At 36.3% G+C, this 14781-nt stretch overlaps 1 protein-coding gene across 2 annotated transcripts in view; it reads left to right on the forward strand.

The window, feature by feature from the left end:
* The window catches only part of NELL1 (neural EGFL like 1), an 874275-nt gene that overhangs the window by 664264 nt on the left and 195230 nt on the right, over positions 1–14781 (forward strand). For both annotated transcript variants that reach the window (XM_032240986.1, XM_032240987.1), the window contains exon 15: positions 9124–9219. In XM_032240986.1, the coding sequence (XP_032096877.1) occupies positions 9124–9219 (96 nt within the window). The remainder of the gene's footprint in view (positions 1–9123; positions 9220–14781) is intronic.

Consider the following 14781-nt stretch of genomic DNA (forward strand, 5'->3'; position numbering starts at 1 on the left):
TTTACACTCAACATTAGTATTGAGATGTGAGGTACTGTTCTATTCATGTTATTTGTTGCCTTTATACCTTTATACCTTGTTTTTTCCCCACCACTCTGTTATTCTCTTACAAGCCCTATGAAATTTATGCTTTAAGGAGTTTCCCTTTTGGTATATTTTGAGATTTTGTTTCAAGATTTGGAACTTCTTTCAACATTTCTTGTAGTGCTGGCTTAGTAGTGGTGAATTCTCTCAGTGTTTGTCTTAAAAACATTTTATCTCTTCTTCGTTTATGTAACTTAGTTTTGCTAGATACAAGTTCCTTGTATGACAATATATTTTATATTTTTTTCAGTTTCAGGAAACTGAAGATGAGACCCTAATCCCTTTTGGTTTGTAAGATTTCTGCTGAGACATCTGTTATTAATCTGATAGATTTTCCTTTATAGGTTATCTGATACTTTTGTCTCACAGCTCTTAAGGTTATTTCATTTGTCTTGACATTAGATAACCTGATGACTGTGTGCCTGGATGATGGTCTTTTTGAGTTGAATTTTCCAGGTGGTGTTTGAGCTTATCATATTTGGATGCCTAGATCTCTAGCAAGACCAGGGAAGTTTTCCTCAATTATTCTCTCAAATAAGCTTTCCGAACTTTTAGCTTTCCCTTCTTCTTCGGGAACACCAACTATACCTAGGTTTTGCCATTTAACATAAACCCAAATTTCTTGGAGGCTTTGTTCATGTTTTTGATCTTTGGATGATCTTTTCTATTTCTGTGGCCTTGGTTGTAATATTTCCCTTTTCATTTCTAATTGAGCTTATTTGGACCTTCTCTCTTCTTTTCTTGGTTAATATCACTAATGTTCTATCAATTTTGTGATCTGTCTTCAAGCCTTCCAGCTGTGGATACCAGCACATGCTCTGTTAGAAGTGGCAGGGAAGTGAAGTAGGCTCTATGAGGGTCCTTGGTTGTAGATATATTTAGTGTGCTGGCTTTCCTGAATGCTGGTTATACTAGCAGTGAAGATGTCACATAGACACCTATGACTTCTTGTTAGCCAAAATGTATAGGCAGTGGAATTTAGGTCTCGTTTTCTCCTTCCTAGGATCAGAGTTATCCTATCCTGAGTTGCTGTAATGGTGTGAGCTGGTTGACCTCCAGGCAAGAGGTGGTACTTTCAAGAGAGAATTAGCTGCAGTAGAGGTAGGGGGCTCTAAGCTTGCCCTAAAATGGCCAATGTACATATTTTGGTTTCTCAGGCAATGTGTTGGGCCATAAAGAGTTTGTCTTTTTTGTTAGGCTACCAAGGTAGGTAGACAAATATTAGCATGTGGGGGCAGATTTAGGGAGGTCTGGGCTCAGAATCTCCTTAAGTGGGACTTGCTACAGCCACAGTAGGGAATGGGAGAGTGGTTCTCAGGCCAATGGGGTTATGTTCCAGAGGGGATCTTGGCCACCTCTGCTGTGCTATATGGTTCACCAGGGAAGTGGGGGATAGTGAGAGGCCCCACCCAGCTCCCACACAGTTGGCGAGACTAGTCTCACTCCCTCAGTGCCCTTCTCAGATCTTGCCCCAGGCCATGAGCTACCCTTCTGAGGAAGCAAGCATGGCTTTTGGAATGTTGTCCTGACTCCATCTGACCACTCCTGAGGGTGGCAGCTCCTGCACTCTTAAACTCACTCACTCCTATCCACAGCAGCTTCCACCCAAGAAAATTTGTACTCAGTCAAAACCACTGCCAATATCAGCTGGGAGCTTCCTTTGCCCCATGACTCCTTCCCAATTCCACTGACTGCCTTCCCTAAGGTCCCATAGGAGATGTAGTCAAGGGGTGGATTTCCTGGGGCTCAAGCTGGAGACTGGGAGTGTGTTCAAGGCATTTCCTGTGCTACTTGGTACTTCTAAATTTCTTGTGATTCCCTAAACCCAAAGAAGGGTAAATCCTTCTTCAGTGATCTGGATTTTAAGATTGCCCAGTGGAAATGTATGTTCAGAGATAGGTTTTCCCTCTCTCACTCTTTGGGCACTCACAGTTTTTTACCTGTTGTTTCACAGAATTTGCTTCTTTAAAAGGATGGGTGAATTCCTTCAGTTTTCCTGATATGTTCCTGCAGTAGTTCTTGGAACTACTGCCAATTTCAGCTAGGAGCTTCCTTTGCCCTGTGCTGTTCTGTCCATCCATGTAGGAGCTATATGTTAGCCTTGTCTTCTTTCCATCATCTTCTCCAAAATGTATTTTTTAAGCTGGATTGATCTGCCTTTATTAAATGTTTATCTCAAATATTATGATATAGTTAATATAAAACTATCCTCTCAAAATTTTTATTTTCTCTGATATAATAAAATTACTTTAATAACAAATATAGGTTTATTATCAAACATACTCAAGATGATATACAGGAATTCAGAGTTGCAAAAAATGTGACCTTAGTCCCCAAGAATCTCACAGTCTGGTTAGAGAAGCATATACACTGGTGAAAAAATGAAATGCAGAAGAATACACTCTGTTTCTCCTCTAATTCTCTCTCTCCTCTCTAACCTATGCCTCTCTCATCTAATTTATCTGCTGTAATAGAGATTTTCTACAGGAGTCTGGATAATAAATATTTTCATCTGTGGAGGCCATGTTGTCTCTGCTATACCTACATTCATGGAAAATAGCTCTTGTAGAAATTTTCTTATCATATTAATATTTCTAGACCTAAGAGCAAAATCTCAATCTGAACATTTCAGGAGTCATGTAAAAGACTTCATTTCCCCATCCTATCACAAAATGCTATGAACTAAAAGAGTATGTATACAACAAGTGATTTTTAAACTTCAGCTTTAGTGCATTGCAAAAACAAGTCATTGGATCATAGCTGCATTTTATAAATGATATAGAATATAGTAGAAAATATCAGAATGCATTATACATTCTAAGAATACATTTTATGTTTCTGTTTATTTATATGTGCATATAAATGTCTTTAATCAAAATCTTTTTTCATACTCTTTTATTGTAGTAAGAAAAGTTAGCAATGCATAGTCTTAAACCAACTAACTCAAATAATGGACAGGGCAAAAGTCCATATGCAGATATCTATGTGGTAAACGATTGTGCCTTAAGGTGACTAAGAACTCCAAGAGGTAGAGGGGAAATGAGAATGTGAGGGGGTTGGTTCACAGATTCTAAAATGTCCTCGCTTCCCTGAATGGTTTACTGCATTCTTATTAAATATTCAGCCTCTCAATTTGGTGTAAGTTATAAACACCTGTTCATTTTCTTCTATTCAGTGCCTTTCCTCAGGACAAAACTTTGACCTGAAATGAATATTCCTTTTCCTGCACTTCCCCACCTGGCAAAAGCCCATTCATTCTTCCAGGCCCATCTCAAATGCTAGCTCTGTTGTGCAGCTTTGCATCAGCCTGTGAGGCATAGTTAATCATTTTCTCCTCTTTGTTCTTTCAGCACTGTGTTCATGCTATTGTGGTAGCATTTATCACATTTTATTATGCTTGGTTTTATATGCCTTTCTCTCTGCTACTCCACTATGAGATTCTTGGGGATGGCGACAATTTTCATGACTAGTTATAGATTTCCCAACACCCTGTACATTATCTGCACATAGTAGGTGGCAGAGCCCTAAATGGAGAATGCGTAGTGATGTGGTTAGGACTCTGGTCTTCAAACCCAGGATGCCACTGTGTAGTGGTGCAAACTTCAATAACTTATTTAGCTTATCTAAGCCAGCTTTCTCACCTGACAATGAGTATAATGTGATTAATTGACAGTGTTACTGTGAGGATGAAATGGAATTATGATTTCAGGCATTACTGCAGTGCTTGGCATTTAATAAGTTTTCAACAAATAGAATTTACCATTAGTATTGTTGTTATGATTACTGTTGAAAGGAGAGTGGAAATGGCTACTGGAACTGCTGATACAAACATATATAGTAACTGATTGTGTCAAAAGTGATTTTTGAAGTAAATATTAAATTTTATAATATACTCTGTACTTTAGAACAGAATGATAACATGAAAAGCAAGAATTGTAGTCATCTGGATATTTGGTTTTTACATTACACTAGCAATGTTACCGATTTTTATTCTTATCTTTTCTCGGTATTTTTAAGTGTTCTTTGGGAGAGGTTGAGGGGGACAGAGTGGAAAACAGGATTAAAAAAATAAAATTTTGCTCCTGAAGACACTTCATAAACTTACATTGTGAAAAGGTACAGCAGAGTTTCCCAACCTCACCACTATTGACATTTTGGGCCAGATAATTCTTTTTCATACAGGGATGTCCTGTGCATTGTAGGATGTTTAAACATTCGTGATTTCGACCCACCAAGTAATAGGACCACATTGTTCCTCGCTTCATCTTGTGACAACCAAAATGTTTGAGGGGCATTTGATAAATATGCTCTGAACAAGGTGAGGAATGAAACCAAAAAGCAAATGTAGAAGTGATGATGTCACCTTTGTTATTAACAGAGCTGGGTTGGAGATCATGAGTTTCAATTTGTAAACACAGCTGGCTTGCTAAAAATAAACACAGAAGAAGGCTGACTTATCCACTGAGTTCCAGAGAGGAAAGTGTTATTAAATAAGTAAGGAAAACTGATAATTCTGAAGGCAGTTCACACTTAAGAAAGAAGAATGGCAGGCATGGTCTTTTGCTGAACGTGATCAGATTTTTATGATTTCCTTTCAATTTTGGATTTTAGGTGGACATAGTCAAATTAATTATTATTTTTGGAGCCTGTCACCTTATAATCATTGTCTATAGTGGCCAGCTTTTATCTATTTAAATAAACAGTTAATTTAAATAATGTAATTCATACCTACTAACATGCTATCTAAAATAAAGCTAGAAATGCAACAATTGTCTACTTCTAATCACACAGAGCTTCCCAGCCCATCCTCCTGCCTCTCTCAATTAAGCACCATCATCCTAATATATATGTTTCCCAAATTTACCAACAAAATAAATTCCTCCACCTCCATAGGGTAGAATAAGCAAAGTTCACAGGCAGAGGTCAGGAATGAGCTTTGGAAAAATGCTGCCTCAAGGAAAATTCTTCCTCAAGTAAACTTGGAAGGAAGAAAAGGTTTACCCTCTAACAGATGGTGTTGAAATTTGTATGTTTACTTACTGTTTCAGAATTTCAGGGTGTCCCTAGGAACTACATAGATGCCATTAAACTTTAAGAAGATTATGAAAAGTGTTTAGAAAGTGAAGGTCTATTACTTTTTATTAGTGTAAAACGGCTTTTGTTGAATTGAGCACATGATCATGGTACTGGACATCCACAATCCTGGCATCTGCAAACCCACCTTCTCATTTTGTTCCCCTATTGCCCACATTTTATTTTACATGCTGAGAATATTTTATATTTTAATACCAAAAAAAAGTAATCTTTCTGTGGATTGAACCTTTCTCAAATATGAGTTTTGTGATTTTATTTTCCTGTACAATGAAAGGGGTTCTTTCAAAATTAGACACATACCATTTTGCAGTTGATTCAATCTAACATCTCCTCCCGGGCAGTAAGTTAATAACAAATGGTACTATAATGACAGATTCAGGTTTATCTTACTTCACACACACACACACACACACACACACACACACACACCATCTATTTTTGCCACGCTTCATAATCTGGGTAGCAGTTGAAGAAAAACCAACATATTAAGTCACATATCCATGGTAACTGAGTTTCTCTGGGTTTTCAAAGTAGCTGTGATTCTAAGTTTCATTGCAAACCACATGATATTACAAAGGGCACTAATTTAAGGAAGGAGGGACGAGGAGTCCTCACTAAAGAATAAGATCCATGGCACAGGGATCTTTACTGTCTTACTACTGTATCTTTAGAATCTAGAACATAAACTGTTTCATAATTGTATCATTATCTAGAAAAGCAGAGTCTTGGTGATAAATAAAAACAATCACATCCAGTTCGTGAGCACATTCCATTTTCCATGCCTTGAGCTGGATGGTCTATGTTGGTAACTTAATTTAATTCCCCCAGCATGAATCATATTATTATCCCTAGCTGCTTTGTTCTTGACAAAACTGAGGCACACAGGAGTGGAATGATTTGCTGTAGGTCATACAGTTAATAAATATAGAGCAAGAATCAGGACCATAAAATTTCTGCCAGCCCATCTCCTCACAAACTAGAAAGACAATGTAGGGGTGATTCAGCTTGCTTGTTTTGTTTCTGCCATCAACTAAATAATGCTGCACAAATTACCAGGCCTCTGCATATGAGAGTCCTTTTCATTGAAATGCTGAGTTCATAGTCAATCAAGAAGAGCCTATCCATATATAAATAATCCATGCACAATCTTCAGACTACATCAGTATATTCTAATATTTTATTAGATATTCAAAGAAAACTTGAATTGATCTTAATTTCCACAACATAGTTTATGTTTTTGATGACATATTCCTTCTTTATTTGCTTTGTGTTGAAATTACTTTGGTATATTGTTTAAGGTTCAACTAGGCAATGGTTTTATTGGTTATTTCAGATAAATCACATTAAAAATAATGTGTGCCTAGATTGGGAGCAATGTGATTAGTTCTGGGCAAATATAGAAATTAGATAATAGGCACATAAACTTGAATAGCTCTTTATCCCCATTTTTTTAATGCAACATGCAATTTGGGCATTTTTTTTCTTTTAAATTTTAGTCAGTTCCCTTAGCCCTTATGGAACGATTTTAAAAATAAAATTAACTACCTTTGTGAACACTGGATTGTAGATTAACCCACACTATAGCAGATAAGGAAGTGGTAAAACTTTGAAGGCAAAGATGTCTTAACTTGAATATTGTCTCTGCTACTTTCTACCTAAGGAGCCTTAGGACACTTGATTTCAGAGCCTTAAGTTTACCATTTCTGTAATAAGAACAATACAACTGTCAGACACCTCCATGATAAGAATGAAAACTACCCTTATTAGAAAGCAAATCAAGCTTAAATAAAAAGGGGTGCCTTAAGCCCATCTTGGTGAAGCTGAACACCTTGTATGTTGATGATTAGATTCTATTCTAATATTGTGTTTATATTGTCTGGATATTAGACTGTTCCTGGTCTGTGTTTCACAGTCATAACAATTCTGTTATCAGTTAATTTTATTTAACAGAACTCTTATATAACACTATGTGCCAAACACCATTTTAAGTTCTTTATAAATGTTAACTCATTTAATCATTATACTACTCTGTTTATTTTCATATCTGTACATCCTTAGAACATCAGAAACATCTCATGCTCTTCTCATAAAACCTTCCATTGTATCATTATTTCTGCTTAAGGATTGAGTAAATCAAATGTATATACCTACCATGAAACATTAAGTCTCCTAACCAGGTCTGCAAAATTTAGATGAAGTGCTATTTCAACTGTGCACTAAAGAAACCCAAGCTGAGCCTTCTGTTTTAAGCCCCTGCCTTCTTTTGGTGCTACTTAAAACATTTTCTTACGGGCTTTCCAACTGTTATTTTTAGTTTGAAAAAACACTTCACTGTTCTTTGAAATGTCAGTCACCAGAGCCCACAAGGTGTAAGTTTTGGGACAAGAAATTTTGCATACATCTATACATGTATATCTTATATATTTTGTTTTTTGTGATGAACTTACCATGGAAGATATTGTGTAAATCTTTTTTTGGCATAGGTGAAGTGTACTAAGGTGCTTGAAATAAAAAATGATATTTGAATTCCAAGGTACACACTGTCCTTTGGCAGAAGGAAAGGCAATTGAAATTAATTGCTGATTCTATGAAATGTTAAATCATTCAAAGGGTATTAAATGATGTGTAAAACATCAATATTGTGAGGGGTTCTATGTATTTGGAATAATGTTCAACTTTCTGAACACATTATGTGGCTTTTGAATTTAAACTCATATTAATTATGAGTGATCATGGCAAAATATAACCATGACACTTTTCTAGGGTGACATTTTAAAACTACAATTAAAATTTAAAACATTTGCTCACCTATCTCTCTTGTGAATAAAATAAACAGGATTAACGTTGCAATCATCTTCATTAATGCAAAATTTTGCATGTTTTGTACACTAAATTCTTGGTTATCCAGCAAGGATTGATATTAAATTTACTGGATGAAAGAATTGCAGAGTTGTTAGAGTGAGAGTTTTACTATCATAACAACCTGTAGAATTTAGATTAATTCATTTAGCAAATCTGTTTTGAGCATCTACTATGTGAATAGATGATGAGGCTACAATGCAGTGGTGCGTAAAAACAATTATGCTACTTATTTGTATGGGTCTTACAGTTCAACTGATAAAGCAGGAGATGATAATCAATTATATGTAAATTTGTAATTGTGTTTACTATTGCAATGGAGAGGTTCATGTAATTATTTAATGCTATGCAAGTATGCACTAAGGGGAGCTGACCTGGTCTGGGAAGGCTGCCAGGATAGCACTGGGAAGGAGTAAGAATAGCTTTACAATGCTTATCAAAAAAAATCCTAAAAATCTAGACCCTTGGGACCAACATTTCTACATTGAGGAATTTTTCATACAGGAATAATGTAGGTTTTTCTAATCATTTTAGCTATCAGAACAAGGCATTGCTTTTATTACCAAAATATTGGAAAAAACATATATATTCAAAAGTAAAAGATTAGTTACATTTATATTATAATTATTAAACATATCAACTATCAGAAGTCTTTTTTAAAAAACATAGAAGTTTTTTATTTTCATAAAAGTTGGTTAGTGAAAAACATTAGGTTACAAAATAGTGAACGTTGGCCTTTACCATCATCCTGACCCTACCCTTCCTAGGTACTCAATTTATTCTACTTGATTTCAAATAAATAAATAAGAGTAAGAGTGATAGAAGTTAACACTAGCTACCATTTAGCACATGTCAGCCCTGTGCTAAACACTTTACATTCATTATTGCAGTTGATTTCATATTAAACAGTGAAACAGGTATTATTACATTTATTTCTTTTTGTGTATGGAATTTTTAAATACATCAGTAGTACAGATATGTATTCCCGATGTCACAAAGAAAGAATTGTTTCAGTGCTCATGCTGGTTACCATGACTTTATGTATTGCCTTTTATCTGAGATAAATACTTTGTTTTCTTGCAACAGCTTTCTGTGAAGAGGGCTGCAGATATGGTGGAACGTGTGTGGCTCCTAACAAATGTGTCTGTCCATCTGGATTCACAGGAAGCCACTGCGAGAAAGGTAATCTAGCCTGTTTTATGGGGGATAGGGAAAAAGGTAGAAAGATTGAGTCAGAAAGAATAACAACTCTTTCTTTAGGAATAATACTGTGGGTTGACTTGATACATTGTGTTGTGATGGGGCATGTGGCTCTCCCAAAGTGGGTACCTTTCTGTCATTGCTTAAAAAGCTCCCTCTCTCTCAAAATAGAGCTTCATTTGCCTTCCCTCCAATGTGTTTAATTTAGCAAGGTCAAGTCTTTTCTCTGCTATAGTTTGGAGTGTGTGTTTTTAGTGCTAATTAGAGATAAAGCCTGATGAACTGACCTGCCTCACTTATCATCTACTGGGTAGCATCACACACAATTATAGCAATCTGCTGTGTCAACGGAATCTAAATTAGCAGCACATGCTCCTTGCGTAAAACCACATTAAATAACTCCAGCAGCAGGTTTATTGGTGTGCTTGAGATTTTATTCTATTATTGGTTTATTAGGAACATTATCATTCATAGACCTGATAATATAAGCCAATTAGTGTAAGATTACATTATGTGCAACTTTCTATTTGCAACAAATGTTTTGTTTACGTCTGGCACTATTTGGTGAAATCCAACTCTCTTATTGACTGGAGAAGTCCTCCTATTTGTGTACAAGTGAAATTTGATGTTCAGTCCCAATGTATGTGTCAATTCAAGCAAGAGGTTTATGACACCTAAAAGTGAATACTTCAGTTTGTTTTTCCATGTATTTTGCTAGGGTAAAATCACTGCATTGTGTTTTTTCTGACTCTGGAATGTCACACTTACTGCTTTTCATATCATAGCATAGAAAAATGGAAATAGGATATTGTATTTATCATCCTTATTATTAGATGAGGCGGGAGGTGTCTTCATCTGGTGCCAGGGATAGAAGCAAAGCTCTTGTTTCCTTTCCTTCATGTTTAGAAGCTTCTGAATTTAGGTAACATTTTTAATGTGCCCATTTGTTATATCTCACCCTGACCAACATATTACATTGCACTGCCTATGTATTTAGAGGCAGCCCAATCCTTTAAAAAACATGTCAAAAGGTAACTAAAATTATTCAATAAGGAAATCAATATCTGTACCACTCTTTCTATATTTTGTGACATTATCAACAAATAATATATAAAATAATAATTGTCTTTTCTTAAGAAAATGTATGAAAGAGCCATGTACTCCCTTTGAGTGGCACAAGAGAATTAGCACATAGAACTAAAGAATTCTTGCTAAAAGCAAAGAAATTTAAGGGTAACTTAGGACACATGTCTTTACTGTACTACATTTAATTTTAAGTAGGTTTTTTAAAATTGAAAAACAAAACTAAAAGATTCATACCACTTCCTGTAGAACATGCTATATTTCCCTAAACTGAATACACAGAATTAATAGGGACACAACAGTGAGAGTTACGATGTCAATAATCACAGAATCTACTACTAATGATATGCCATTTACTTTTTATTTATTTTTTGTTTGTTTATTTTTATTTCTACAAGTGATTAGAGTATGGTTACATGAATAAATTCTTTAGTGGTGATTTGTGAGATTTTTGCACACCCATCACCTGAGCAGAATACACTGCACTTAATTTGTAGTCTTTTATCCTTCACCCTCTTCTCACTGTTCCCCCCGCCCAAGTCCCTAAAGTTCATTCTATCATTCTTTTATATATAAATATAAATATATTTATTTTATTGCACTTTAGGTTCTGAGGTAAATGTGAAGAACATGCAGGATTGCTGCATAGGTACATACATGGCAATGTGGTTTGCTGACTCCATCCCCATCACCTATATCTGGCATTTCTCCCCATGTTATCCATCCCCAACTACCTACCCCCTACTGTCCCTCCCCTAGTCCCCCCAAACAGACCCCAATGTGTGATGCTCCCTTCCCTGTGTCCATGTGTTCTCATTGTTCAATACCCGCCTATGAGTGAAAACATGTAGTGTTTGATTTTCTGTTCTTGTGTCAGTTTGCTGAGAATGATGGTTTCCAGGTTCACCCATGTCCCTACAAAGGACACAAACTCATCCTTTTTATGGCTGCATAGTATTCCATGGTTTATATGTGCCACATTTTCCTTGTCCAGTCTATCATCGATGGGCATTTGGGTTGGTTCTAGGCCTTTGCTATTGTAAATAGTGCTGCAATGAACATATGTGTGCATGTGTCTTTGTGATACAAAGATTTATAATCCTTTGGGTATATACCCAGTAATGGGATTGCTGGGTCAAATGGAATTTCTATTTCTAGGTCCTTGAGGAATCACTGCACTGTCTTCCACAGTAGTTGAACTAATTTATACTCCCACCAACAGTGTAAAAGTGTTCCTTTTTCTCCACATCCTCTCCAGCATCTGTTGTCTCCTGATTTTTTAATGATTGCCATTCTAACTGGCATGAGATGTTATCTCAATGTGATTTTGATTTGCATTTCTCTAATGACCAGTGATGATGAGTGATGATGAGCATTTTTTCATAAGTCTGTTGGCTTCATATATGTCTTCTTTTGAAAAGTGTCTATTCATGTCCTTAGCCCACTTTTGAATGGGGTTGTTTGTTTTTTTCTTGTAAATCTGTTTCAGTTCTTTGTAGATTCTGGATATTAGCCCTTTGTCAGATGGGTAGATTGCAAAAATTTTTTCCCGTTCTGTTGGTTAGCGGTTCACTCTAATGACTGTTTCTTTTGCTGTACTGAAGCTCTGGAGTTTAATTAGATCCCATTTGTCTATTGTGGCTTTTGTTGCCAATGCTTTTGGTGTTTTAGTCATGAAGTCCTTGCCTATGCCTATGTCCTGAATGGTTTTGCCTAGATTTTCTTCTAAGGTTTTTATGGTGTTAGGTCTTATGTTTAAGTTGTTAATCCATCTGGAGTTAATTTTAGTGCAAGGTGTCAGGAAGGGGTCCAGTTTCTGCTTTCTGCACATGGCTAGTCAGTTTTCCCAACACCATTTATTAAACAGGGAATCCTTTCCCCATTGCTTGTTTTTGTTGGGTTTGTCAAAGATCAGATGGTTGTAGATGTGTGGCGTTGCTCCCAAGGCCTCTGTTTTGTTCCATTGGTCTATATCTCTGTTATGGTACCAATACCGTGTTGTTTTGATTACTGTAGCCTTGTAGTATAGTTTGATGTCAGGTAGCATGATGCCTCCCGCTTTGTTCTTTTTACTTAGAATTGACTTGGCTATGTGGACTCTCTTTTGGTTCCATGTGAAGTTTAAGGTATTTTTTTCCAGCTCTGTGAGGAGGGTCATTAGTAGCTTTATGAGGAGGGTGTTGATTCTATAAATTACTTTGGGCAGTATGGCCATTTTCATAATATTGATTCTTCCTAACCATGAGCATGGAATGTTTTTCCATCTGTTTGTGTCCTCTCTTATTTCCTTGAGCAGTGGTTTGTAGTTCTCCTCGAAGAGGTCCTTTACATCCTTTTTTAGTTGTATTCCTAGATATTTCACTCTCTTTGTAGCAATTGTGAATGGCAGTTTGTTTTTGATTTGGCTCTCTGTTAGTCTGTTATTGGTGTATAGGAATGCTTGTGATTTCTGCATATGGATTTTGTATCCTGAGACTTTGCTGAAGTTGCTTATCAGTTTAAGGAGATTTGTGGCTGAGATGATGGGGTCTTCTAAATATACAATCACATTGTCTGCAAATACAGACAATTTGACTTCCTCCTTTCCTAACTGAATATGCTTTATTTCTTTTTCCTGCCTGATTGCTCTGGTTAGAACATCCAATACTATATTGAATAGGAATGGTGAGACAGGGCATCCTTGTGGCATCCTTGTGTCAGATTTCATAGGGAATGCTTCCAGTTTTTGCCCATTCAGAATGATATTGGCTGTGGGTTTGTTGTAAATAACTTTTCTTATTTTGAGATATGTTCCATTAATACCTAGTTTATTGAGAGTTTTTGGCATAAAGGGCTGTTGAATTTTGTCGAAGGCCTTCTCTGCATCTACTGAGATAATCATGTGGCTTTTGTCTTTGGTTCTGTTCATGTGATGAATTACATTTATAGACTTGCGTGTGTTGAACCAGCCTTGTATCCCTGGGATCAAGCCTACTTAATCATGATGGATAAGCTTTTTGAAGTGCTGTTGCAGTTGGTTTGCCAGTATTTTATTCAAGGTTTTTGCATCTATGTTCATCATGGATATTGGTCTGAAGTTTTCTTTTCTTATTGAGTCTCTGCTGGGTTTTGGTATCAGGATGATGTTGGTCTCATAAAATTATTTGGGAAGGATTCCCTCTTTTTGGATTGTTTGGAATAGTTTCAGAAGGCATGGTTCCAGCTCCTGTTTGTATGTCTGGTAGAATTTGGCTGTGAACCCATCTGGACCTGGGCTTTTTTTGGTTGGTAGGCTATTAAATGCTGCCTCAACTTCAGCCCTTGTTATTGATCTATTCAGGGTTTTGACTTCTTCCTGGTTTAGATTTGGGAGGGTGTAAGTGTCCAGGAATTTATCTATTTCTTCCAGGTTTACTGATTTATGTTCATAGAGTTGTTTGTAGTAATCTCTGATAGTAGTCTGTATTTCTGTGGAATCTGTGGTGGTATCCGCTTTATTGTTTTTTATTGCATCTATTTGATTATTCTCTTTTCTTTTTTATTAATCTGGCTAGTGGTCTATTTTGTTGATCTTTTCAGAAAACCACCTCCCAGATTTGTTGATTTTTTGCAGGATTTTTGTGTCTCTATCTCCTTCAGTTCTGCTCTGATTTTAGTTATTTCTTGTCTTCTGCTAGCTTTTGAGATTTTTTATCTTTCTTCTCTAGCTCTTTCAACTTTGATGTCGATTTTTGATCTCTCCTTGCTTCTCATTCAGACATTTATTGCTACAAATTTTCCTCTAGACACTGCTTTAAATGTGTCCCAGAAATGCTGGTACTTGTGTCTTCATTCTCATTGGTTTCGAAGAACATCCTTTTTTCTGCCTTAATTTCATTGTTTATCCAGTCGGCATTCAAGAGCCAGTTGTTCAGTTTCCATGAAGTTGTGTGGTTCTGAGTTAGTTTCCGAGTTCAGAGTTCAAACTTGATTGCACTGTGGTCTGAGAGACTGTTTGTTATGATTTCCATTCTTTTGCATTTGCTGAGGAGTGATTTACTTCCAATTATGTGGTCAGTTTTAGAGTAGGTGTGATGTGGTGCTGAGAAGAATGTATATTCTGTGGATTTGGGGTAAAGAGTTCTGTAGATGTCTGTTAGGTTTGCTTTGTCCAGATCTGAGTTCAAGTCCAAATATCCTTGTTAATTTTCTGTCTGGTTGATCTGTCTAATATTGACAGTGGAGTGTTAAAGTCTCCCACTGTTATAGTGTGGGAGTCTAAGTCTCTTTGTAGGTCGTTAAGAACTTGCTTTATGTATCTTGATGCTCCTGTATTGGTGCATATACATTTAGGATTGTTAGCTCTTCTTGTTGCATTGATTCTTTTACCATTATGTAATGCCCTTCGTCTCTTTTGATCTTTGTTGGTTTAAAGTCTATTTTGTCAGAGACTAGGATTGCAACTCCTGCTTTTTTTTTTTTTTTTTTTTTTTTTGCTCTCCA

The sequence above is a fragment of the Sapajus apella genome, unplaced genomic scaffold (assembly GCF_009761245.1).
Source record: "Sapajus apella isolate SASKATOON/1434 unplaced genomic scaffold, GSC_monkey_1.0 scaffold47, whole genome shotgun sequence".
NCBI lineage: Eukaryota > Metazoa > Chordata > Mammalia > Primates > Cebidae > Sapajus > Sapajus apella.